The 26383-nt window shown below is 53.9% G+C and overlaps 1 protein-coding gene and 2 long non-coding RNA genes across 10 annotated transcripts in view; 2 read left to right on the forward strand and 1 right to left on the reverse strand.

Moving 5' to 3' along the window:
- JADE2 (jade family PHD finger 2) overlaps window positions 1–26000 on the reverse strand; it is a 50827-nt gene extending 24827 nt beyond the window's left edge. Inside the window, exons 1-5 of one of the 7 annotated variants that reach the window (XM_036312269.1) lie at window positions 24232–24620; window positions 20404–20586; window positions 15457–15514; window positions 13469–13557; window positions 1867–2024 (exon numbers count right to left, since the gene is read on the reverse strand). In XM_036312269.1, the coding sequence (XP_036168162.1) occupies window positions 1867–2024; window positions 13469–13557; window positions 15457–15514 (305 nt within the window). In that variant the 5' untranslated portion in view covers window positions 20404–20586; window positions 24232–24620. Of the gene's footprint in view, window positions 1–1866; window positions 2025–13468; window positions 13558–15456; window positions 15515–19207; window positions 20352–20403; window positions 20587–23961; window positions 24098–24231; window positions 24621–25816 lie in introns of those variants that run through there. The other 6 variants (XM_036312271.1, XM_036312268.1, XM_036312270.1 and 3 more) reach the window with 6 other exon arrangements.
- Window positions 22517–23960, forward strand: LOC118657757. 2 transcript variants are annotated; one of them, XR_004968114.1, is made up of 3 exons: window positions 22517–22577; window positions 23220–23300; window positions 23539–23960. It is a non-coding gene; the product is annotated as an uncharacterized LOC118657757 (long non-coding RNA). The 2 variants fall into 2 exon arrangements; XR_004968113.1 differs by lacking the exon at window positions 22517–22577 and having other exon boundaries at window positions 23100–23300.
- LOC118657758 lies at window positions 25115–26383 on the forward strand. Its single transcript, XR_004968115.1, has 2 exons — window positions 25115–25345; window positions 26213–26383. It is a non-coding gene; the product is annotated as an uncharacterized LOC118657758 (long non-coding RNA).

Consider the following 26383-nt stretch of genomic DNA (forward strand, 5'->3'; position numbering starts at 1 on the left):
ATGAACATAACAGGCTCAGCACAGCAAGTTCTCAGGAAGAGAGTTCCTATAAGAATTTTGACTATAGTGGCTGCCACGCTGGCCTCCAGACAAAGGCCGTGCAGGAGGAGGTGCTGAAGGTGGTGGAGGGAGACACGGGAAGAAGAGGCATGGAGATCTCTCCAAGAAGCACACCCTTCCCTGCCTGCAGTCTATCCTCTTCAAAGAGCATGGCCAAGCCAGGCTGCCTGGCTCCTGTCAGCTTACAGCACATGCATATGTGGGGAATGCACCCAGCAGAGCCAGAATTGCCTGAACACGTGCTCTCCTCTTGATGTCAACAGATAAGGCAGGCTGAAGCCAAGCTACTGGTGTGGAAGCATCTGCAGTTAATTACCCAGGCCAGCGATGCTTCCCGAACCACCTGACACTGACATCAAGGAGAGGGGCAGACTGCTGGGCTGAGCCTCATCAGGACTCACCTCTTCCACCCAGCTGGTGCCCCCCTCATTACCCTGGGCTCCTGGCCCATGCTTTCTCATTCAGGCCTCCCCAGCACACCACCAGGCAGGTACAGTTCTTAGCTCCATTTGACAGAGGAGAAACAGGCTCAAAAGGGCAGTGGCAGTTCTTGTCTGCAGAGGGGAGGGTGTGAAACCGGCCGGGAGCCTGCCCCACATTTTTGGGCCTGGGCAGGGGATGTGGAGAATAAGTCCTTTCCTCCAAGTCTCATGTGTGGGCTCCCTGATTCTCAAAGGCCCAAGACCAGTGCTGGTAGGCACTCAGCCCTCAGGAGCCACAGGAGGATGAGCCCTGCCCAGTACCCAATCCTGACTGAGAGCACCTGTGCAGGGATTAGCGTTGCCTCTATAAGCCATGCCCAGCACAGGCCTGGCACCAAGAGGGCACTGGGTGTCTGTGAGCCAGTCATGGGTGTGGCTGCCAGAAAGCACCAGTGCCAATGTCATGGGAGGTGACAGCTGTGATCTTTGCCCCAGGCCCGGTCAAATGGGCCTGAGCAAGAGCTCTGGGGCTGCCAAGGCCAGGAGTGGACTGCTAATAACACAAGCTGTCCAACCCTGGCGCTGGTGGGTGGGGGAGGGCAGGACAGCAGGCCCCTCTGCCCCAAGGCATGACTTGGAGGGTTTCCCAGGCAACAGAAAGAAGCACTTGGCTGACCTCTGTTGCTGGAGGCATGGCCCATGGCCACGAGGCCACCTCCTGACCAGAGCACCAGGGGTCTCGCTGCCCCACAAGCCCAGGGGACTCAGCCCTGGCAGGGGGCCTCCTCAGAGGCTGGCCACAGCAGCTGCTTCCTGAGCATCCCTCCCACTAAGAACTCCTTACAGAGGTTTAAGAAGTCAAGAGCATGGCTTATCCCTGTCTTAAGGAGTCATTAGAAGTCTGAAGATTTCCCTGATTAAGACGTGCTTGTGGGACCTAGTTTGGATCGACATCAAGCTCATCCGGGCCAGTTGTTACTGAATACTTGTGTGCCAGACCCTGTGCCAAATGCCTTTCAGGCATCATTTCCCTACATCAACTCCACCACTAAGTAGGAGGTAAATATTATTGTCATTCCCATTTCACAGACAAGGAAACTTGAGGCCCAGAGAGATTGTATTTCTGGCCCAACATCATACTGACTATGAATGGCCATTTGAACCTAGGCTGTCTGGCTCCACAGCTGAGCCCAAGCCCAAGATGTTAGTCTCAAAGGTAAACTGCTAGTATTTCTGGAATATTTCAATGGTTTATGGGCCAAAATAATCTAAGACAAAATAAAGCTAGGCTAGCAAGGAAGCCCAGGACTGGTGGGTCCCATGTGGGGTCCTAGCCCCCCCTTCTTCCTCTCCCTGAGCCCCTAGCCTGGGCTGCCCGGCTCACCTCACCACGGGTTCTGGAATGGCCTCTGCCCCGGCGGGCACCTGCACACCTTTCTCCCATTCCTGTCGCCACGGATCCGCCAGGATGTAGTAGTCATCCGGGCTGAGCTGGTATGAGTCTGGGATCTTCATCGCTGTGATCAAGTCTGTCCGGAAAACCTGTCGGGAGCAAGGATGGTGAGAGTGGCTTCAGACTGCCTCCGGGGGTCCACTCCCCAGGCCAGGGGAGGAAGAGGCAAATACAACTCAAGTGGGCTTTCTACCCACTCACTTAAAGTCAGAAGCCAACACAAAGGCACTAAGTGCAATAATGCATCTTCTCTAAACCCAGCACAGTGCTTTGCACACAGCAGATATTCAATAAATGTGTTAAATTGAATTCATATGTGTCCTGACCTGTTAAAGGACAGTAATGAATGGGAGTGGATCTCAGAGGGAACAGGAAAGGCTGGGAAAGGCAAAAAAAAAAAAAAAGAAAAAAAAAAGGCCTCGGTGAATGCATACTGCCATTAAGTGGCTGTTTGGAGAATTTCTGCCAAATGCTTAAAATTATGTTTGTAGTTGCAAACATAGTGCTACAGGCACAGTGGAGATGTCAAGACTGCAGGGCACCAACCAGGGCAAACGAAAAGCCAGGACCTTATGCAAACAGCAGAGGGGAGGTAGGGTTTGGGGCAACCCCAAAGACACACTTCCAATGGCCAGGGTCCCGACGGCCTCTCAAGAACAAGGACACCAGGTCCCTGTTCAGCAGGGGCTCCCCAGTTCCATCCTCTGTGTGTGATGGGGCAGGAGCATGGGGTTGGATTCCTTCTCAATCAAGCCCATCCAAGTCCCCTCAGAGCCAGGCCATTGAGTGGACACATCCTCATGCTTTGGTTTTCTCTGGTCACTGAGGAAATAGTTCTTCCCAACCTTCTGCCTGTTGTGCCCCCATCTCCCCAAACAATCTCTTAGCCCAGCCCCAGTGGCACTGGCAGTGACTCTTGTGCCCTGGTTACCTGACCTCAGGTGGCCTCCCAGGAAGGGCTGCTGAGGGACTTGGTGGCAGCTCCAAACGATGTGACTTACGTAGGTACCAACTTTCCCAGTGATCACCACATGAGAATCACAAGTTAAAGAAGTGATTGTGTCAACGAGACAAGAGAAACCACTTCAAGGAGTGCTCAAGGCCTCAGACCAAACTTCAAAACCACCCATTCCCTGGAAAAGTCAGCATCTGCTGGCCTTTCGGAGGCTCATGACAAGCTCATTCATGGTAACCTCTGCCTACTGGGCCCAAGTCACTGGCTGTGAGTGTCTCATTTGAATCTAGGGCCAAAACAGCAAGAAAACAACTGAAATGGTTGCACCAAGGCGGTTTGAGGCAGCATCTTGCAGAAAGCTAATTAACATCTGCACCTAGCCAGAGAGGGCCCTGGCTTGAAAAAGGTCAAATTTCTTGAAGATTCTATTTGCCAATATAATTTAATTGTTAAGAAGGATACCCTAACGTTTAATTAGGGTGCCAGTGTGAAAAAATTAAAATGAGATTACAATTAAATGCTAATTAAACAGAAGATGGAATGTGGTGAAGATTTTACAGCCCTGATGATTTGCATATCTTATTAGCAAGCAGTGAACCAGCTGATACAAGAACACAAACTCAGGTACTCAGTGCTTTTGTGGGGGCCTTTCTTAGCTGTGGCCTCAGCCAAGCCCAGCAGGGCTGGGGCTGAGTACTTCCCTCTGGGCGCCAGTACAAGACCTGGTGGGTGAACTGAACCCACAGTAGATTCATCACTGCCTCAAAGCTCTCCCAACCCAGGCAAGCCAAGGGGCATGACAGCCAAAGCCCTGCTGCTCTGGTGCCAAGGGGAGCTGCCCATCTGGACCGTCCATCTTCCTGCCCCGATAGCAACCCTTCAAGAACCTCGTGTCCCTGTAAGCCCCTCCAAAGAGGCATGGATGTGTTTAAAATCTCTTGCTGTTCCTTCATCCTGTGGTATAGTTTAAATGCCACCTCCCCCGGGATTCCTTCCTTGATCATCCTGACTCAGGGAGAGCCAACTGCCTGACAGAGCCACCTTCTATCCCAGCATCCTGCCTCACTTCCCAGTACTTCATCTGAACTGGTGCACTCATGCTGCTTGTTTCACATCCTCTCCCCTGACACACCTGTCCTGTTCTCTGCTGCATTCTCAGTGCATGGTGACTGGCACATAACAGGTGACTGAGCAAATCAATGAAAGGGCTTCTCTGAGGAATTATCTGATGAATCTGAGGCTCCCAGCTGGCTCCTGGCAGTGCTTTTTGAACCCACATTAACAGGGTGAAACATCTCATAGATATACCCAAAGTTGAACCTGAACAAAGCAACACACAGCCTCTAGTCTGCAGGGTTCAAAGCCAAAAGACCAGGGTGCTGCCCGAGCTGGAGTTGGAGGCCAGGGTGCCAAGCCACACCAGCTGGGGAGAAGTGACCCTGACTTAGGAACAGGCCCAGGATTGAGAATTCCGAGCAGGAAGGGGTCCTGGGCTCAACTCGGCCAGGGAGATTCAGGAGAGAGAAGAGTCTGATCTCAACAGAGTTCTGTTTCGTCCTGGGTCACTCAGGGAGCAGGTGGCAGGCTGGACACCAGTGGCCCTTCTGGGCAGAGGACTCACGTAAGCACAGTAAGGCAGCACTGTCACAATGCTAAAGAGTGCTGTGTGCCCAGTACCAGCTGTTCTTGAGTTAATTTATTATCAGACCCTATACCAACTCTGAGGTAGGAGCTACCATCATTCCTATTTTATAGCTGAGAAACCTGGGACTCAGTCTAGTTAAAGAACCTTGACAAGGTCCCGCGTGTTGGAAGTGGCAAAAGTACCCCACGCCAAGGCCATTCTGACATCATCCACACTCCCCCACAGCCCCTTTTGGCCACAGGGCTGTCAATTCCCTTGAGTGAACCTGAGGTCAAATCAAGTGGCTTCTGCTAGGACTCCACTATGCAAATCAGGTGGGGACTTTTGCAAGTTGCAACTGCCCTCAGACTGAGCTGCAAGGCATGCCAGGCCCCGTGCTGTACAGCCGCAGTCTCCAGAGCACTTTTCACTCTTCTCCCTGGGCACACGGGAGGACTCTGCGGGGACACTCTTCTCCCTTGCCAAGGGGGGGCTGGCCTGCTTCATCCTTAAGGTCTCAGTTCAGCCCACATCTGCTCTGGGAAGCCTTCCCCGATCCCAGGCTGGGTTCTGGACTTCCTCTGAACTCCCATAGCCCCAATATGGGAATCTCCTGGCTTCTTTCCATGTCTCCCCATGAGAAGGTGATCTCAGTGAGGTCCGGCCGGGCAGCAGGTTGGAGCCCAGCAGTGCACAGGGCCTGGCACATGCTAGGTGCTAACGAAAGCTGAAGGACTCAAGAACCTCCTCCCATGGACCTGCCACCACCTTGCTGGGGTGCTGCCCAAGGCTACATACAGCTGAGCACTCTACCTTTCAGAGAAGGCTCTGTACATTCATATAAAACCTGTCCAGCACGGCCTGTGTGGCTCAGTGATTGAGCGTCGACCTATGAACAAGGAGGTTATAGTTCGATTCCCGGTCAGAGCACATGCCCAGGTTACAGGCTCTATCCCCAGTATGGGGCATGTAGGAAGTGGCTGATCAATGATTCTCTCATCATTGATGATTGATATTTCTACCTCTCTCTCTCTCTCTCTCTCTCTCTCTCTCTCTCTCTCTCTCTCTCTCCCTTCCTCTCTGAAATCAATAAAAAATATTTAAAACAACAACAACAAAAAAATCCATCCACAAATATGGCAACCCAGTTGTAAACCAAGTATCTTTGTTTTGAGTTGCCAGAGGTTAGGCTTGAAAAAAGGCTCAATTATTCTCTTAAACTGCTTCTGAATTATTTATGAAAACTAAATAAAGAATAAAATGGCCACTGATAAACTGGAAGCCTTGCTGTGGCAAGAAAGTTAGAAGCTGGAAAACAAGCAATTTTCTAAGAATGTGAATGTTTACTATTTTTCTCTATTTTGGCAGAAATTGACAAATTGTTAAAGGTCTGCTGCCTAGCAACCAAGTTCTGCTGAGCTGCTTAGGAGATGTGAATTGTAGCTTCTTCAAACAGTATGAAGAAAGCTTAAAGGTCTAAAATTTTAATTTAATAACCAATCTGAGTGCCAGAGGTACCGATGCAACCCTGGAGGGAGCTGAAGACTGCTCTGCCTAGACGTAGGGACGGTTCATGACCTGGCCTTTCACAGCCATCTAGCTTTCTACACCTGTTTCTCCAGGGAGAACCAAAAACAGGCTCTGCCAGAAAGCATCAGTGGCGTCTGATGCGGTCTCCAAAAGCAAATAAAAACAATGACGACGGGCAGCTTTCACGGTGCCATCCAGTGGGTTCTCATGTATGACCACAGACTTGTGGATGCTATTTGAATATTTCATCCCAGGACCTGCGACTCTGTACTTCCTCTTCTCGAGGTGAACTGTTGTCTCATAGTATATTTCAGACCAAGAGGCACCAAGAGGAAGTTTAGTTACTTACGGAAAGGCCCCAGCACTTGCCACAATTACAAACTATGATTCTTTGGGTAATGATTTGGTTAATGTCCAGCTCCTCTAATAATCAGGCGGAGGAGGCAGAGGCCACATGAGTACCCTGTTTATCATGATGCCTGCTTACGGCACAGTGCCGGGCACACAGCAGGTGTTCGAGAAATGTGTGTGGTACCAGTGAGGGAATGAACGAAGGGACCTCGGGATTTATCTGAAGTATGGCTAAACCCTGAAATTTCCTGTCCTGCTTAGCAGGGGTTGGTCAAAAGATTCTTCAGTGGACTTCAGCAACTGGTCTTGGTCACTCTCTCAGTCAGTGAAATGGCTCTGGCCAGGACTGCCTCTCCACGACCTCTGTCCACATGAGGAGTCCCAATGCAAAGCTGCGAGTGGCACCCTCCCCACCGCCCTCCTAAGGATATTTGAGGGTATGTCCTGAAAGAGCCAAGTGAAAGATACTTAATTTTTTTGTTTTAATTTTTTAATATGTTTTTATTGATTTTCGAGAGAGGAAGGGAGAGGGAGAGAGAGATAGAAACATTAATGATGAGAGAGAATCTTGATTTGCTGCCTCCTGCATCCCCACCCTTCTCCGACCCCCCGAGAATCAAGTTCACAACCCAGGCATGTGCCCTGACTGGGAACTGAACCGTGATCTCCTGGTTCATGGGTCGATGCTCAACCAATGAGCCACACCGGCCTGGCCCAGATACTTCATTTTAATGCATTTTTTTCCTGAGCACTTCATCTTGTTAGAAACAATTGCTAGTAGTGAAAAGTAATTGTCCTGTTGTGACATGGCACGTGCTCTGCTAAATGCCTTGCATATATAATTTCACTTACTTCATAGTACCCCCATCCTACAGATGTGCAGACTGAGACTCAGAGAGGTTAAACCACTTGTTTGAGGTCTGCATTGTCTCTTAAGCACTGCGATACTATCAGCAAACCAGTCAGATATTTCTTCTTTTAAAAAAATCTCTTTTCGCCCTGGCCAGTAGCTCAGATGACTGGAGCATCGTCCCGATACAGCAAGGTTATGGAATGAATCCCCGGTCAGGGCACATAAAAGCAGCAATGGATGAATGTATAAATAAGTGGAACAACCGCCCTGGCTGGCATGGCTCAGTTGGTTGAGCGTCGTCCTGTACACCAAGAGGTCGCCGGTTGGATTCCCAGTCATGGTACATGCCCGGGTTGTGGGCTCGATCCCAGTAGGGGCTGTGCAGGAGGCAGCCAATCAGTGTTTTTTTCTCTCTCTCCCTCTCACTTCCCCTCTCTCTCAAATCAACAAAAACATATTTTTTTTAAAAAGTGGAACAACAAGTTGATATTTCCCTCTCTTCCTCTTTCCCCCTCCCCCCCTCTCTCCAATCAATAAATAAAAATTCAAAAGAAGTCTCTTTCCTGAGCTGGGAGCTGATAAAAAGTATCACACAGAGTTAAATACTTAAAATTAGGCATAAAACACCAGAGAAAGGCTCTGCCCAGTCCCATTCAAGCTACCACATTGGTCACACACTTAAAACTCACAGACACACACTCCCTCTCTCTCAGCATCTCTCTCTTTCACAAGGATAACAGCACTTCCTGCTCTTAAAGAGAATTTATTACACACATTTCTTTTGCAAGACAAGTCCCAGAGGCCAGGAGGCCTTTCCAGCTGGCGGGAGCAGTACTGTTTCTGACTCTACGAGACCCAGAGGAAGGCAGAGGGAGGCCCAGGAAGCAGGCGCTTAGCCCAGTGGAAGGCTCCCCTCTCACTCCGCCTGCTCCAGGATAGCAGAGGAGCTGTTGGCTAGGAACAGGGCTCGAAACCACTGGGGCAAACACAAAAACCCTCTTTAGGATTCTCCTGTTTTGCCTCTCACGTTTGTGGGTATGTTACTACAATACATGTCATCATTGTTTTAATATAAAATAGATTGTGTTGCCCGGCCGGTGTGGCTCAGTGGTTGAGCATCAACCCATGAACAAGGAGGTCATGGTTCGATTCCTGGTCAGGCACATGCCCAGGTTGTGGGCTCGATCCCCAATAGGGGGTGTGCAAAAGACAGCGAATCAATGTCTCTCTCTCTTATTGAAGTTTCTATCTCTCACTCTAAAATCAATTTTTAAAGGTATTTAAAAATAGGTTATGTCAAACATCTGGGTAATACCTCTGCTCCTCTAGGAAGGCATTGTACTGATCCTGTGGTTTTGCACCCCAACACAATCTGGCCCCCCCTGCCTTCACCCAAGGTAGAAGGGTTTCATTTTTTAAAGCAATGGGCCAAACCAATGAGCTGCCTCCTTTCTCTTCACTTGCTGAATTCTCACAAACACTGGGTCTTGGGGACACCCTAATGGGGGCAGAAGCTGTCCATAAAGATCGCCTCTTTCTCCTAGGCCCTGTCCCCAGGGGCAAGAAGCTGAGCACTGACAAAGGGCCTCTGTGGAACTGTAAACAGGCCCCATCCCCTCATGTAGAGATATACTAGTTTGTCGCCAGGGCCAACCAAGGAACTGACGGTTGAATCCCAATTCCCACCCACCCTGTTCTGGGACCATCCAGGCTTCTGTCCCAGGGAGGCCAGGGTCACTTCCACTCACTCTGGGATCACTCCCACTTCCAGGCTCCACAGGCCTCAGGAAAGGATGTCATATCTACAGAACAGAACCTCCACGGCAGGGTGCAGGGTAGGGCTCGACTGATGATGACTCTGAGGCTCAGAGAGAAGCAGTCATTTGCCCATGGTCACAGAGTTCCTCAGTGGCAAAGCTGGCTGCACCTCTTGTAACAGACACTTTCCTGTGTAGCACCTGCATCCTGCTGACAGCCAGAGGACAAGCTCCCTGGGGACAGAGCCTGCAACTTTTGTCCCCCTAGCACCGGGCAGGGTCTATTAGGTGCTGGCTGAGTTTATTTATTTTATTTATTTTTATTTATTTTTAAATATATTTTATTGATTTTTTACAGAGAGAAAGGGAGAGGGATAGAGAGTTAGAAATATCGATGAGAGAGAAACATCGAACAGCTGCTTCCTGCACACCCCCTACTGGGGATGTGCCTGCAACCAAGGTATATGCCCTTGACTGGAATCGAACCCAGGACCCTTCAGTCCACAGGCCAATGTTCTATCCACTGAGCCAAACTGGTCAGGGCTGACTGAGTTTAATCAGTGTCCCTGCCCACTGGCTGAGTTCTGGGGACTCTGACTTCCTAAAAACACAGCTTTCTACTTCAAGACAGCCTGACTGGGGGAATCCCCACCAGGTGGCCTGCCCTCCCATCTGCCTCTCTGCCCAGCCTGAGGAAGACACTGCCTGCCAGGGTGGAAGGCTTAGCAAAAACCTGCCAGTCCCCTAGCTGCCGCTGGGGCGATGGGGGTGAGCTGGGTGACAGTCTCACCCACGCCTGCTGCCTTTTCTTAGGTCACTGAATCAGGCTCCCATCCCCTCTGCAACCTCAGGATCTTCCAGGGAGGCCCAAGCCAGGAACTCCTGTCTTAGCATATTAGGGAGAAAGGGCTATGACAGTAGTGTTTAACCCTGGCTTCCAGGGGGCGGGGCAGGCTTTGAGAAAGTACAGGTACCTGATGCCCCACTCCAGACCATTTAAGTCACAATTCCTAGGGGTGAGGTAGGATAGGCGGTGGTCTGTGATCTCCATCAGATTCACAGAGATATGACCCACAAAGTGTTAAGCACCAATAATGATGACGCCTTTTGGTAAGACAGGTCAGCCAGAAACTCAAGGCCTGAGCAAGATTTATGCACTAATGCCACCTTTCCAGGACAGGCTAACCCCTCCTCCTCCCTCAGGACTGGCCTGGCTGACTGAAGCCCCAAGCGCTAGACCTCAGCTTTGTTGGGATACTGCAGGCAGGCAGAGCAGAGGAAGGCAGCACCTGGTGTCCTTGGGGTCGGCCCACTTTTCACTCTACTGCCAAAGGGAATTCTGGGGCCACCCCAGGACGAGGCCTGCACTCCCCTTTCACTTTGGCTGAGAAAGACCACCCACTGGTTAAGGGTGGAAGAGAATCTGGGCCTCAAGGCCTTGGCTCTGTCCAGGGTCCTGACTTGAGCACTTTTTCTGCCCTGGGGCACCTCACTCTGGTGTAGAGGGCATCCCTTGATTTGCACCCTCAGGGTACACTTGGGAAGGGCTGGCCTTGGCAGGTCATCAGAGCAGCAGCCCCTCGGTTCTCTAAACCCAACCCCAGTCCTTCCCACAGCTGTTGGCTTCACTATGGGCTAGTGGTGCTGCTTCAGATAAGGACTCATGGTCCTCCAAACCCCACCCCATCACTGTCCATGTTGAGAGATAAGGCGAGGAAGTGAACCACTGAGCCCCCAGCAAGGGGGCTCCTGCACCACACACATCACCTTGCAAACATTCTGGCTGGGAACTTGGGCCAGACTGGGAGCAGACCCTGTGACCAGCCTGACAACCACCCCACAGGCTTCTTACTCTGGGGGACAGGGCAGATGGGGCTCCCAGATACCCTCTCATCAGGGGGTCCAAAGCCCTGGGCCCCCAGGCCCAGCAGACGAGAAGGGCCCTCCTCTCCACTCCATTCACAGAAAGAGAAGGCAACACCCAGCGAGATTTAGTGCAAATGTTCTGTACCGCCAAATCCTCGCTTTCATCTCTGCCTTCTCATGAGCCAAATAATTTGGAAGCTTTCATTGACGGTTTCCTTTCTGCCCCGAGATAGCTTGGAATTTATGGTGGCTATGGCTCAGCCTCCTCACTTAGGGGACGAGGGAAACCTCACAGGCTGCTCTCCAGCCTGCTGTGGGAGGAAGAGCTGTCCTTGGCCATAGTTCAAGGCGGGGAAGACTTCCTCAGCTCTCCTGGAGCCCAGGACTTGAGGTTGGGTGTCTCCTTCAGGCTGCACAGCCCCCTGGGAGGCTCCTGTGCTCGAACCCAGAGCCACGTGTAGCCAGTCCCCATCAGGGCCGGGCACTAACACCCTTACAATGACTTGCCTCTATTTTTTTTTTGCAGGGGGTGGGGAGAGGTTCAAAGGCTCTGAGCTGGAAAACCCAAGAAGCAGGGGAATTTTCAGCCCCATGCAAATCATTTTCTCCTCGGCCTTCGCGGACACCTGTTTCCTCCCAGCCACCAGCCTATCCTGGGTGTCATGGCAGCCGAGGCCCTGGGATCTCTGCCCTGAGAGCCGGCCCCTCCTCCTACAAGTGCTTGTGGGGAGGAGGGAGCAGTCAGCCCTAGGAGCTCCCCTGAACTTCTCCACCTTTCTCCGAAGCGGCAGGCTCCTCTGCTCCAAGGGGGGCTTGACAATTGCTGTCTCCCAGGACCCACAAGATGTGTGAAGGTGGCTATTGTCTTACTAATTCAATCACAGCAATTGGGGAGCCCTTGCAGGTATCAAGATGGGGGTGAGAAGGGAGAGGGGGACAGTGGAGTTGAGGAGTGGTCCCAGGGGTTCCAGGGCTCTCTGCCTCCCACTTCCCAGGGCACCCACTGAGCAGGGCTAGTCCAGGCGGGCACTACCAGCCTCAAGAAGAGAATCTTCCCAAGCCGGCTCGGTGCAGCCCTAACCTCGTTCCTGAAGGCATCTCCTTCCAGCTCCACCCCTCCTCCATGGGGCCAAGGAAGGACAACCGGTTGTGGGTGGGGGTGGGAGGCATCAGGTCTCAAAGGCTCCCCACTCCCCACAAAGGGAGAGTGTTAGGGTCAGCCAGCTCCAGGGGGAGGCGGGGAGTCCTTTTTCAAATGCAAGGCTCTGCGGAAGACCCCCCTAGGGGCTGGCTAAGGACAGCTGAGCCCAGATCGCTCCAGGGATGAAAGGGGAGAGGAGGCCACTGCTCCGAACAGACACTTCCCCCAGCCCCAAGTCAAGGGCTCAGACCCAGAACTCAGGGCCTTCCCACCCTGGGCACTGTTAGGCCCCCAAACCTCAGGTCTTGGCCATATAACTTTGGAAACTTCAGTTTCCTTATCACAGGACTGAGAACTCTGGACTACTTAAAAAAAAACTTTTTAACTTAAAAATATATATATTTTTATTGATTTCAGGGGAAGGGAGAGGGAGAGAGAAAGACAGAAACATCAATGATGAAAGGCATCATTGATCAATTGCCTCCTGCATTCCCCCCACTGGGGATCAAGCCTGCAACATAGGCATGTGCCCTGACCAGAAATTGAACCCCTGACCAGGAATCAAATCATGACTTCCTGGTTCATGGCTCAACACTTAACACTGAGCCACACCGGCTGGGCTCTGGGCTACTTTTAAGGATTAAAAAAATGAAGTGTCCAGCACTCTAAAGTGCCCAGCTACTCTGAAGGCTGCAGAGCAGTGCCTCTCTTAAGGGCCTTATTCAATCCTTCCACAGACCCGCCACCTTCTCCGAGAATCAGTGCTCTGGCAGCCTCATCTGTGCCTTGGGCCTCTTCTGCTTTGAATACTGCCGCCCCCCCTCCCCTTTCTCCACAGCTCTGGAAGCCAAATACCTCTACCTGTCACAAGAATCATCCCAGGTCAAACAAAGGAAGGCTTAAAATGCAGGCACTGTGAACTGGGCATAATAAGGAGCAGATGACTTAACTGGATGACTGGGGACCCATCCTCCACCCCTACACCAGCAATCCTGTCACCCTTGCTCAGCCTCCAAAGTGTCCTGAATACCACTGCTTCTTACTCCACTGCCAACCCCAGGCTCTAAGCTGCCATTGTTTATCTCCTGGTCAACTGCGAAGAATCAGAAACCTTCCTGGTCCCACCTGTGTCCCGGTGCCCCTTCTCCTCACGGCAGCCAGTGGGACCTTTCATTATAACATCAGACTGCCATTACCTTCCTTATGGTCCTGGAAAGGCTTCTCTCACTCAGATCCTCAGATCAACAGCAACATCTTTACAACAACCTACACCCCTGCCTTCATTTCACTCAGCCACAGGGGCCTCGCGGGGTCGTGCCTGTGCCCTCTGCCAGGAACGCTCTCCGCCAGGAGTGCTCTTCTTCCACACACCTGCAGGGCTCACTGCCCCAGGCCTCTGCTCCTGTGACCTCCCATCTTCACTTTGCCTTTCTTTAGGACACTGGCCACTACTCACCTCTGAGGGCTTCTTCTCGTTCTGCCGGGGCCAGCCCGACTTGGTGCTGCTGGGCAGTTTGGAGCATCTTGAGGCAGATGTAGTGTGGCCTGCAGAGAGAACACAGCCCATGAGGGGCCCTGGGAGGCCAGGAACACCACCCCCCACACCCAAGGATAGAAGGGAAGCTCCAGCTTCAGGAGGTGGACACTTCAGTAAGTACCTGGTAGATTGTCCCTGCTCTGGGCCTCTCCAATGATGAATGATGACATGAAACCCCTTCTACCCACCAACCCGAAGGGGCTTGGGAAATAAAAGGCAGTGACCAGGACTCAGTATTAGCTTACCATGTGACCCACGACAGGTCCCTTACACTCTCTTGTCCTCTGCTTTCTCCTTGGTGTGATGCTCACTGGGAGGACAGAGGCTGGGCAGCGCAGTGGGAATAGTGCTGCTCTAAAGTAGACCCCCAGACCAGGCTTGAGCCCTGGCTCAGCCACTTACTTGCTTGTCACCCTGGGCAAATAACTAAGTTTCTCTGAGCCTTAGTTTGCTCTTCTATAAAATGGGGGCAAGAGGCTAACTAACTGTCTTCAAAGGACTATTGTGAGAATGAGATGATATCATGCCTGTAGTCTTCTCAATAAACATTAGCTACTATTATGAGGGTCGAAGGCCCTTGCTGGACTACAGGGCTGTGGCCTCTATCCCTACGGGTCAAAGGAGCTGCTGGCAAAGGAATATGCACCAGCCTGGCCCAACTCCCAGGAAGCTACAGGGCTTAGCTGCCCAGAAGCCCACACCTTGCAGGTGCTCCACCCTCACAGGCTCCTTTGCATGCAATAAAGTTAGAAGTAGAGGATGTGGTCCTTCTTGGCTCTACTGAGCCAGGCCACAGGCAGTGTGGTTGCAGCCACAGAGGGCCAGTCGCTGTGATCTCCTGCCACAGGGAGGAAGGGCTGGCCAAGTTAGACACCAGAGCCCAGGTGAACCAACAGACCCCCAAAAGACAGTGATGAATGGGACCTGGAGGGGGGGAAGGGACTGGGACCAGACCCACCATGGGATTGCATCTGCCACAGGCTCTTGGAGGAAGATATGAAACTCCGGGAGCTCAACGGGGCCTTGGAGATCTCCTTAATCTCAGGGGCTCACCACCTATGTGAACAAGCCGAGGTCTAGAGTTGCAGGGCTCCAGGCCCAGCCTCCCTGGCAGGGCAGCCTCTTTCTCAGCCTGGGCTTTCACCAGTAACACCACTGCGTGGGAGCCCCTGGCAATGTGTCTTTCCTACAGGGCAGAATGCAACTCCTTACTTTAACCAGCTCATGCAGGCCCAGGCTCCTGGGCAGCTAGGAAGAGCTGCCTTCTACTACTAGAGAAAAGCTCTCACCTTACACACACCTCCCCCAAATTTCAGAAGAGGCTCCCTAAGCCCTACCTTCTCCTTGACAACATCCCTCCATCCCCAGACATCCAAATGACACCCCCAGGCCATACACTAGTCTACCTCTCAGATCCCATGAAGGTCAGACTGCTTCATTCATTTCTTCAGCAAACATTTACTTAGCTGGGGATAAGACAGTGACCTCTCTTATCAGGGAGCTTGCCAGTGGTTAGGTAGTAATACTTATCAGGTAATTATTGCAGTGACAGATTTTCTATGGGTTGTGTAGAGACCTCCTATAGTGCCCTGACTCAACAGGAGTGCCACAGGGAGAGGGATGTACTCCTAGTAGCCAGGAGTTACATATCCAAAGGCCCAGAGGGGAGCAGATCTGTTCCAAACAGAGCAAAGCAGGTGGGGCTGAGACCTAGAGGGTAAGGGGGGGGGGGGGGGCGGGTGAAGAGGACAGTAAGGCCTTCGTGTGGGGACTTTCTTAGGAGCAGAGGGACCTGCTCTCATTTATGCCTTCCCCAGCATTGAGACCACGGGCAGCCGCTCCCCATCTGTGGGCCTGGAAATTATTCACATGCTTTCCCTGGAGGAGCCCCAAAAGGAAGGCCTTACTGTCAGTGGTGTCAGAGTTGTCGCTGCTGATGGAGTATTTTCGCCTCTTCTCTTCCATCTGCAACAAAAGGCAGGCCCCATTATACACACAAGCAGCCCAGGAAACCCTCAATTCCCCAGAAAATCACCAGTAGCCTCCCTCCCAGCCAGCCCCACTCCACCCCACCCACCCTGGGTGGAATGAGGGAGGGGAGAGGAGGCTGCATCTCCATCTCCTGAGCCCAAAGTCTCAGAGGAGCAGGAGTCTAAGTTGAGAGGACCTGCCCAGGAAACTCAGGGTCACCAGAAAATCAATCCACTCCCAAGTAAAAGTTGCAACTGGTGCCTCGCCGGGTGCAGAGAAGGGAAGGCAGTAGGCCCATCCTATCTGAGTTTAAGGACAAGCCAGTCCTGCCTGCACTGAGGGCACATCCTGAGAGGGGCGGCCAGGAGTGTGGAAAAGGGGGTGAGTAAGGGAGGCTCCAAGCTGGGTCCCTGAGACACACCAGGCCCAGGGTGACTGGTCCTGGGCTGGGCTCCCTCCCTCCCCCACTGTCCTTCTCCTGATAAAAGTACAAACCAACTTTATCTTGACTACAGTACCTAACTTCAAGGTAAGAAGGGCAGCTCTCCCATGCTGCACTCATTCCTCTACCCACACTATCTCAGCCATCTCCAGTTCCTAACAACCCGGTGAGCTCTGAGCTACTTGCTTCAGTTACTGGGGAGGCTCAGTGCCTTGTCCTGCTAGTAACTGTCTGAACTGGGATTTGAATGCCTGTGGGCTGATCCCTGAGCCCACACTGAGCCGCCTTTGTGCCTCCTCAGCGCCTGCCTGTTGGAAGTGCTTTCCCACCCACTAGTTCCTCTAATCCTACAGAGTTCTGGGTGGCAGAGCCTGCTCCTGTCCCCTTGGAGGGGAGCACACCCGGGGCTTGTTAACCTGCTCTGGGTTTCAGCTAGTTAGTGGCCGAGTGCTAATGTGAGAACAGATCTGGGGCTCAGGGCCCAGAGCAATTTCCACCATGTTCCTGTTCCTGTGAGTCTGGAACCTGGGCTGCCTCACTGCCCACAGCAAACGGCAAGGAGCCAGTGTCAGCAGGGAAGAGCCCCGCTGCCCAGACCAGCTGCAGGCCAGCCAGGCTCCCGACCCCACCTATGATCCTATCTACTATCTGCCACCACCCAAATCTGCCTTTGCCAGGCCTGGGGTCCCCCCCCTCCTCCTGTGGCCTGCAGGGACCAGGGAGCATCAGGCAGGGGTGATTACCCAGACCTCTGAGCTGACCAGGAGGACCCGCCTGCCTGGAGCTTGATCAGAACCAGGAGCTTCTCTCTACTCCCTGCCCCCCAACAGCAAGATCAGGATGACAGGAAGGTTCACTGGGACTGCTTATTGCCCAGCTCTGAAGGCGTGGACAAGTGCTCTGCAGAGGGTGTGGAGGGATGGAGGGATGCCTGGTGGTATGAGGTGCATGGCTGGCAGGAAGGTGGGAACAACTCATTGCGGTAGGGAAGGGGGACACCATGGTACACAGGGGCCTTCCTAAGCCCTCAGAACAGACCTTTGGTACAGGTGGGCAAGACAGCTGCTTCCCTTTTGCAGATGAAGAAGACAAAGCCAAGAGGTTAAGTGGTTTGCAGTGCTTTAAGAAATCTGTCTGATTCAGGAGACCATGAACAATCTTTAGATATCTCTGCCTCTGTGCAGCCTAGTGCAATAATGCTCTACCACCTGCAGCCACCCATCCTCGCTGTCCTCTGGGGTCTGAGGGTGACTTTAAACGAAGCCCTCTAACCTACATCTTGCTAACCCAGCCCTATCACAGGTGGGTAGAAGTCAAAGGGAGGTGCTAGAATTGCATTCACCTGTTTCCCCCTGCAATGGGCTGTCCAGGAATTGCATTTCTCTTCATTTCTAGCAAAGAGGTCACTTCCAAGCCAGGCTCTCCCATAGCATAAAAGCCACAGCCCCTACTAGACCAGGGACCAGGGGAAAGACAACTGGGTCCGCGTTTTTACATAAATCTCCTGAACTGAAAATGTTGGCAGCTGATTCAGGATTTTAAAAACACTTTCAGGAGGCCAAACTAAATACATCTGTGGGCCAGAATCAGCTGGTGAGAAGAAATGAGAGCAGCATAAAGCCCTTGGCTCTCCACATAGATGCTAGTTATTAATACCATGCAGCCTTGGGCCAGGTGGAGAACCCTCCTACCAGTGCCCACCTGACGGGGTCCTCAGAGGGAGCGGTGACCCTGTACAACAAGGAAGGTCCTCTGTGACAGGACCCAACTGCCGACACCCTTCTCCGAATGACGTTCCCTGCTGCCCAGGACCTGCCAGGATGCGGACTGGCACCCCGCCCTCACCCAGGTCCCTGTCCAACCTGCCCTCTGTGGAACATCCCGGAGTCCTCCTGGGCAGGGTGTTATTAAGGGTGCAGATTTTGTGGTGGTTTAATTGAAATAATAACTAGGCTTCAGAGGATAGTCAGTTTGTAAGTGAAGCTTCCTCCCTTTGAACCATGTCTGTTGCAAAGGCCTCCCTGCCTCAGGTGAGCCTCCACTGCCCGTGGCTAATGAAGCCCCAGTGGGGCCTGGGCTCCCCTGTGGGACAGCCCCTTGCCCCCTGAGCCCCCCTCTCTACCCCAGCAAGGGGTACAGGGAAGACTCCTTCACCAAAGTTGAAGTCTAAGACTGCAAATGCAGGTGGGGTTTGGGGGTGCTGAGATTTGATCTTGGCCTCTGGGTTTTCCCTCTCCACTGGCCCCTCCAGTGTCTCCCAAAGCAAGGTCTGCTCTGGGAGAATACCTCAGGGTCACAAGGCACTTTCTTTTGGAGACAGAAGTACCCCTGAAACCCCACCTACAAAGGAGACTGTAGGAATGAAAGGGTCATTTTTCCTTCCATTTGCACCTCCCACACTGCCCCCAGCATGGAGACACAGATAGGAAGCTCGCCTTTGGGAGGGTGGGTGTCACAGGGTCGCCTCAGTGAAGCAGCAGCCCACAGCCTCTCAGCAACCTGCGGCAGGTGGGCTCTCCCTCCAGAACACACCATGAATCCCCCCACCTTTCCCCCATGTCTACTGCTACCAAACGGGTCCAAGCCATCTCATCTCTTGCCTGGACTCCTCATTTATCTCCCAGCTTCTACTATTGCTGCCTCATAATCCGGGATCCACACAGTAGCCAAAATGATCTTTAAAAAGTATAAACCGGGCCCTGGCAGTGTGGCTCAGTTGGTTGGTGGGCATCATCCTGTGCACCGACAGGCTGCCGGTTCGAATGCCAGTCAGGGCACATACCCAGGTTGCTGGTCTGATTACCAGTTAGGGTGCATACAGCAGGCAACCTGATCGATGTTTCTCGCTCTCGCTCTCTCTCCCTCTCCATTCCTCTAAAATCAATAAAATTTTAAAATAAAAGAAATTATAACGTATACATTTTAAACGTTCCTATTTAAAACCTTTCCAAGGCTTCCTACTGACCAAAGGATACAACTCAAGCTCCTCACCACAAGACCCCACATGATCTGCCTAACTCAACAAGTTCCTATCGACCACTAGCCCTGCTCCACCATTTTCCAGCCACACCGGCCTCCTTTCATTCCCTGAAGCCAGCCTGACAGCCCATGCTTTGAGACCTGTACACAGCCTGTACCCTCTGCCGTGTAATGGTCTATGCAGCCTATGCATGTCTGACTTTTCATTTTTCAAGTTTCAGCTTAAATGTCACATATGCAGGGTGCCTTATCTAAAGAAAGCTTACCATCCTGTTATTTAGCGTCTTCAGAGCATCCATCATAATTTGTGTTTGCCAATCTACTTGTCCAACATCCTTCTCCTCCAGAATATATGTTCCATGAAAGTAAGCCTGTCCGGATCCCTGCTGGGCCCCCATGCCCTCCGTGCATAGCATTCAGCACAGAATAGGGGCTCGATACGTGCAGAGTGCTGAGTGTGTTCATGTCCCCTCCCTCTGGAAGTGTGGGGACTGTCGGGCCCAGCGGGCCTGCCTGTCGCTTACAGGAGCAAACACCCCAGCCCAAGATTCGTCCTGTTTTCACAGCCCTCTTCCCCATCTTAGCCTCACACGTTTTCCAGGACTCTTTATTTGGCTGGGCTCCTGGCTAATGATCAATGTCAACTTAGTAATAGGGCAGCAATTTGGTGGCAGATGTTTTCTTGGCAGCACTAGTCACTGGTCTTAGTGGGGGCCTTGGGTCTGGACTTGAAACATCAATGCCCAGTGCCAGCCCCCTTTAAAGACTTCTCTGCAAATAAACTCAAATAAACACCCTGGGCTTCCATTAACGCCCTTCCAGCTGACCCTGGAACAGTGGGCCTTTCAGGCCGGCTACTGCAGCCGCTCCCTGGGCAGTTAAAACACCCCAACCTGGCCTCCAGCCTCTCCTCTCGGGGGCCACCAGGCCTGCCCTGACAGCCACCACACACAGCAGGATTTGGTCTTCCTCCTTAAAAAAAGGGGAGCGGGGGAGGCTTTCAAGCAGGCAATTTACCATTCCAGACACAATCTCTCAAAGAGAAACAAAAACTCTCCCTGTCTGAGGCAGACCACTAAGGCGTGTGTGTAATAAGATGCTAATACAATTTAATGATATTTCGGCTGGAAAACCTGTCCTCAGAGCCTCCTTGTGTCGGGAAGGCCAGACATTCAGAAAACAAGAACTGCATACTCTTAAATGGCTTTAAATGGGGGTCAGAGCCCCACTCTTTCCTATCTCTCATTAACTTTAATGCCTTCTCAGGGACAGTAATTGCCGTTACAAAAATGATTTTGTGCACACAGATCCTCAAACTTGCTTCTCCAAGCACAGGGAAGCCTGGACTCTCCTTCGACACCCATCAGTGCCCACCTGCAATTCCAAGTGTCCCAGAGTGCACCCAGCTCCCCTAGAACATGCTGCCCACACCCACCCTCCAGACCCAGTTCTGGGCACATACCAAGGGGATCCTGGGAGAATGAAAGGGGCTTTGTCTATTTGTCCTTCAGCACCTCTCACCCTACTCTCCACCTCAGAGAGGGCAAAGCTCAGTCCACTTGCTCCCACAGATGGTTGCCCATTGGCAACTGCAGGGTCCTTCTGATCCCTTCTTCAGAGAAGGGAGTTGGCTCTTCAGCCTACCCTAAAGGGGAGAGATCAAAGGTCAAAGCTGCATTTGGACCCTGTCCAGGTCATTAATAATAATAGTAAGAGTGACTAATACTAATCAAGTGTTTACCACATGCCTGGCTTTGGGTTTAGTCTTCTCTATGCAACATTGCTTAATCCACGTACCCACCATGAGATAGGTACTATTATTAACCCTATTGGTACATAAAGGAACTGAGTCACAGAAACTTTCTGATTCCAGATGGTATACCCCATCCCACTGGGCTACAGTACACAGGCCTACAACTCCTGAGTGTGGCTGGGGTCCTCCAGATTCCTATGGGCACCTTCCTGGGTTCCTAAGCTTTGAGCCACATGGTAAGGGTCCTAGGAGGGCAGAGAAAGCCAGAGGTACTCCCCTCCTCACAACTCTGACCTGGTCTTCCCTTAGAGAATTTTGAGGCCCACAAAGAGCCTGCCGAATGAACTATGAAGAATTTGGACGGGAAGCCTCTGACCTGAGTCTTGGGTATAAGACAACTACCTCCCTGTTAACAGGTACACCAGTTAACCAGGACACCCTGCCCCCAACTTCAAGGACATGGAAGTCAATGTCAAATGCCTAACCTTGACTCTGGGGGGCACCTGGGGCTGGGGACCAGCAGTCCCACTTCACCTGCCAATGAAAGCTAAGTGGAGATTTATGAGAGCGTTTTAGATTAGTATTACTGGCTATTTAGCCAGGCAACTTAGGGAAAGGAAAAGCATGTTGGATGGGAAATATTTGCTGCATGTCAAGCCCAAACAACTTTATCCTTAAACACTTCATCTCCAAAAGTGCTGGGGAGACCCTTGGCCAAAGAGCTTCAAATCCAACATTCACTGCAAGTCCTGCTGCCTGGGGCAAAGACTTCCCTCTGTGAGGCATTTGCTGTGGAACCAAATGCTTTTCCACTCTAAACAACAGCCAACAGCACTTGGGACAACTGAGAGGGCTCCAGATCAAACAAACATTCTTTTTTCTACCATGCAAACTTTCTCAATAAATTATTCGCCCACTTCGGATCAAAGCCTGTTTTTGCAGCCTGTGACCTAAAAAGCAAATAGCAACTCTTAAACATGAAAGCCCTCCTCCCTGCCTGGGTCGGCTTTATTACTCATTCCTTCCCCTTACAGTTATTCTGTTGTTATTTTCCTCCTCTGCTTGTTAGATGGCTCCGCCAGTCCCAACCTGTCCCAGGAAGATGGGACAGAAGGGATGGCACTTCACTTGGGGCCCTAAGGTGAGCAAGGAAGTCAGGGTAGGGGAGAAGCCAGCACCCTGGGAACCCAGGAAACAGGGCCAGGCCTGGTTGGCAGTTCCCAGGCCGGTCCATTTGCCAAATGTCCTACTGGGAATTCTACCAGTGAAGAGAGTTAATGCTACCCTGGGAGGAGGGCGCAGGTGGCCCTACCACCACCAGGGCCCAGGAATCAGTTTGCAAACAGAACCCTTAAGGGGACCTCCTGACAGCTTGCCTGGGCTCAAAGCGCAGGGCTCCTCCCCTATCAACAAAGGTGAGATGGCAGGTCAGGCTTGCCACTCAGCCCCTCCCCATCCCTTTGGCAATGCTGAGTGCAAACATGATGCCCCCTGATGATCCCCTGCAAACTCAACCTGTGGGTGAAACTTTGTCTCTGAATCCTGCAGATGAGCAGGGGGAGGGGGGCGGCGGGTGCTAAGTGCAGGGGCAAGGTTTGGAAATCTGCAGAGACCAGAGGGCTGCAGTGTGCCCTTGGCACTGGGCAAAGGGAAACATGGCTCTTCCCGCTCCCACCAGCCCTGGGCATGAAACTTGCGGCGAAGATAGTAAGAAAAATATAAAAAGTCAAGTGCCCTGGCGGGTGGCAGAGTCTTAGGAGGTTGGGGGTGGGGGTAGGGATGGCACGCGCCTCCAGTCCGCCCCTGGAGGCAGTCCGCGGGACCGCAGGCTGGAGGCGCGCCGGCGTGATTCCGACCGCGGGAGCCGGGAGGAGGAGCCGGAGGTGGCTGCGGGGGGCTCTGGCCCAGGCAAAGGAAGGGCAAGAGGCGGTTCAGGCCGGGGGTGGCGACGGGAGGTGGACTGGACGCCCGGGGCGGGGGGTAGGGATTGGGTAAAGCGGTTATGGGCCCCGCGCCCCTTGTGGAGTGAGCAGTTGTGGGGAAGTGTGTGTGTGTGTGTGTGTGTGTGTGTGTGTGTGTGGCGGGAGAGGGGGTCTTAGGCCTCTGGATGGTACAGTGAAGCCATCCTGTCTGTCTTGCTGGCATCCCCATCTTCTGACTAATCGCGAAGCTGACCCCTGTCTCATCCCTTGGCCTGGAGAAGAGGGTGTCTCAGGGCCCAGGGATAGGCGGGAAGGGACCGGAGGGAGCCACAAGTCTGCACACAGGCGGGGAAGAGGCGGGAGGGAGCCGCTCCGCAGGCGCAGGCGAGTGGGTGGGAAGAAGGGAGGGAGAGAGGAAGAGAGGAAGGAGGTGAGGCCGGGAAGATGCCACTGCCTGGGGGGCGGGGCCGGGCCGGGGAACAGGGAGAGCGACTGCAGCGGTGCTTGGTGGGGGCGGGGGCTGCAGTGTCACTCATTTGGGGGTCGGGTATGAGAGTCCAGGCTGGGACTGCCACTAGCCTACGTCTTCCCGGTACCACCCAGGGCGCAGGGGCGGAGGCGGAGAGCCGGGGACTGCAGAACCTACCCCCAGAGCGGGACGCGAACCCGCTGAGTTGGGAGAAGGTAAACAAGGGCCACGCCCCCTGCCGTCGCCCCGCGGGCGCGCACCCGCGGCTCCGGCCGCCGCGGGTACATTTCCACTCTCTCAGCGCTTCTCCCCCGCCGGACTCCCGCGCAGCCCTGGAGGAGGGAGCTGCCCCCGACCCAGCCCGCTCCCCGGGTGCCGGGGCTGCGCACCCTCTACACTCACCTGGAAAGGGCGTCCCCCACCCCTCCAAATAACTGTGTTTAATTTGTGCAGAGCCTCAGCGCCCGGGAGCTGAGCACGCTGCCCCCGCGTGCAGCGCCCGCGTGCACCTAGCCCGGAGAGGGGGCGACAGGGCGGAGGCAGTGGCCCCCGGAAGGTGTCTGGGACCCGGCTGGCTGCACGTGAGCCCAGCGCGGGGTCATGTGCACCGGCTCAACCCGGTTCGTCGCCCGGACGTGCTGCGTACCAACAAAATGAAACTCGGGGCGACAGGAGGGCAGTTAACTCTGGGTCCTCCGAACCCTCGTCCCCGGCCGCACGATCTCCCCTTGGCACAGGTCTCCCGCTGCAGCCCCTCCGCCCAGCTCGAGCCGCGGGGCAAGTTGCAGCCCCTGCGCGCCCCCGCCCGCCCGCGCCCCCTAGCCTGCCCGGGGGCTCTTTGCCGCAGTCATTAATAAAGAAGGTCGCCAAACTCACCCTTCCAAAAGTTGTTGTAGCATGCGCCCCTCTCAGCCTCCCCGCAATGTACTCTTTAAAACACGACTGACCAACATGCGCAATCTCTCTTGCCTGTGCTGTGCATCCCCCCTCCCCCCGCGCGCTGGCTTCCTAGAACAGGCAGCCAGCAGGAGAGAGAGGGAGCGAGCGAGCTAGAGACTGAGCGAGGAGCGCTGGCAGATCTGTTGCAAAAACACAAAATAACGCCGTGGAGATGCGCAGGGCCCATCGCTGGGGGCTGGATCTTACCTTGCTCCGTGGTGCCCTTCCGAGGGGCGCTGCCCTCGGCTACGCGCCGCGGCGGGGACCGGCGCGGGAAGGATGCTCCCGAAATCCGGAGCTCCAGGGGCCGGCGCGGGCGGGCGGGGGGCGCGCATCCATCCGGGGTCGCGGCGAGGGAGGCGACGGGGCCCGCGGCGTCCCCGGCCCCGCGCCTCTGCCAGGGGCGGTTCAGCCCGAGGACCCGAGCCCTTGCCTTCTAGCAGTGGGCGCAAAGTAACTCCATGGACACTACTCACCCCCACCAAAAAATAGCTTCCAACTGCGATGGCCGCGGTCGGGACCATTCACCAACCCCCCTGTGTATGTTTCTGTTTCTTTTTAAACCAAGACTTCCTTGTGATCTCTTTAGAAAAAAAAAAAATGTGTTGGGGTGGGGGTGGGGTGGTTGGGGGCGGGCGGGAGGAGCAAGGGAGGGGGAGTAGCCACTTTTTTCTTATTCAGTCCGAGCTCCACTCCTGACAACCCCCCTCCGTAGCCCGCCACCCCCCACCCCCCTGCGCCCAGTTGTTTGGCTTAAGAAACGGGTCCAGGTAGCGTTGCAGGCCGCAGGAGGGAGGGTGCCCTGCCGGGCTGCCAGCCTGCCTGCACCTCGAGCCCGGACTCCCCGCGGACTCTGGGGCGCCCCCAGCCCGCCCTGTCCCCAGGGCCGGGCCCGAGCGGCGGCTGCGCCCGAGCAAGTCCCATCAGGTCTGCTCACACTTCACACACTCACCCACATACCCCGCCCCTCCACTCTCTCACTCACTCACACTTTCTGCTCACACCCCGCCCCCTTCTCGCCCCAGACCCGGGCGGTGCCCCCCGCAACCTTTAAAAAAAAAAAAAAAGGCAAGCTTATACTTAAAAAAATCTTTTGGCGCCATATTAATGACGTACTTAAAATTTGCCATTTCTCCCTGCGTCAAAAAGACGTTTCTTTGCAAATAGCCTGAAGGCGACACTCGCGGAGGGAACGAGGTTTGCATTGAGCACCCCGCCTCCCGGGGCTCCAGCGCTGGAAGACCCCCGCCCTAGGCCCTGCTCCTGGATCGCTGATTTAAAATGCGAACCGAATAAATCGCGTGGCGTTTTACAGCCAGAAGTGAGCAGAAAGTGCTGGCAGGAGCGGAGGGAGGGCGCGCGCGGGTCTGGGGGAGGGGGGTGCGGCCCTCCCTCCCCTCCCCCCCAGCAGATGGAAACTACCATCCCGGGCGGGGAAAACTTGAAATTGTGGGCGACCTCTAGAAAGGAGGGGCAATCCATAGAGGGTCCCTCTCGGGCTCATCGCCCCCTCCTCCCGCCCGGGTGCCTCCTGGCACCCAGCTCTGCCCCGCATTTCCGGGGGTGGGGAACGTAGTGATGGGTGGGTGGGTGGGTGGCTGCAGGTCCTGGCCCTAGAGGAGTTTGCCCCGGGGTATCCCCTTCCCCTTGCTTGTCCTTCCCATTCCCCATAAAGGGTTAAAAACCGAGGGGCAACTTCCAAGGGTTGGCACTTGGCGAGGAAGCGGGGCGCCCCTCTCCCCACCCTTCGCCTCCTCGCCCCTCCTCCTCCGGCTCCACTTCCCGACTTGACCTTGTGGTGCACAAACAGTGCGCTCGGATCCTCGCAGTTTCTGGAAGAAGAGCTTGTGCTCGCCAGGCAGGCGGACTGTGGGGCGGCTTGCGAGCGGTGGCGGGGCCTTGGGTCGGTTCCCAGAGCCGCGGGCCACACCCACTCAACCCATAGTGCCCGCCGCGCTCACCTTCTCTCGAGGAAGGAGCCCGGCTGGCCTCCTGGATGGGGAGGAGTGAGAGGCAAGCTGCAGCCTTCTCCCGATGCTCCCAGCTGGGGAGGAGGTGGTCAGGTCTCGGGCGGGATTTGGGAAGGGAGACCTGGGAGCCTGGCCCAACATCCCCAAAGCATCATGGCCAACTTTTCTTCACCCTACCGTTTGGGGGCCCCTCAAAGATGATCCAATAATTTTTTCAGCTCACCTTTGGCTCTGAAGGCACATGGATGAGTAATGGGCCAGGAACCGCCTTCCCTCTCCAAGACTGAAGGCTGTTTATTCTTTTTTCCCCCTCTGCCCCCGACCGGGGTAAGATAAATATTCAATTTACATACGGTGACATTCATGTCACAATTAAAAAGATTACCCAA

The sequence above is a fragment of the Myotis myotis genome, unplaced genomic scaffold (assembly GCF_014108235.1).
Source record: "Myotis myotis isolate mMyoMyo1 unplaced genomic scaffold, mMyoMyo1.p scaffold_m19_p_6, whole genome shotgun sequence".
Taxonomy (NCBI): domain Eukaryota; kingdom Metazoa; phylum Chordata; class Mammalia; order Chiroptera; family Vespertilionidae; genus Myotis; species Myotis myotis.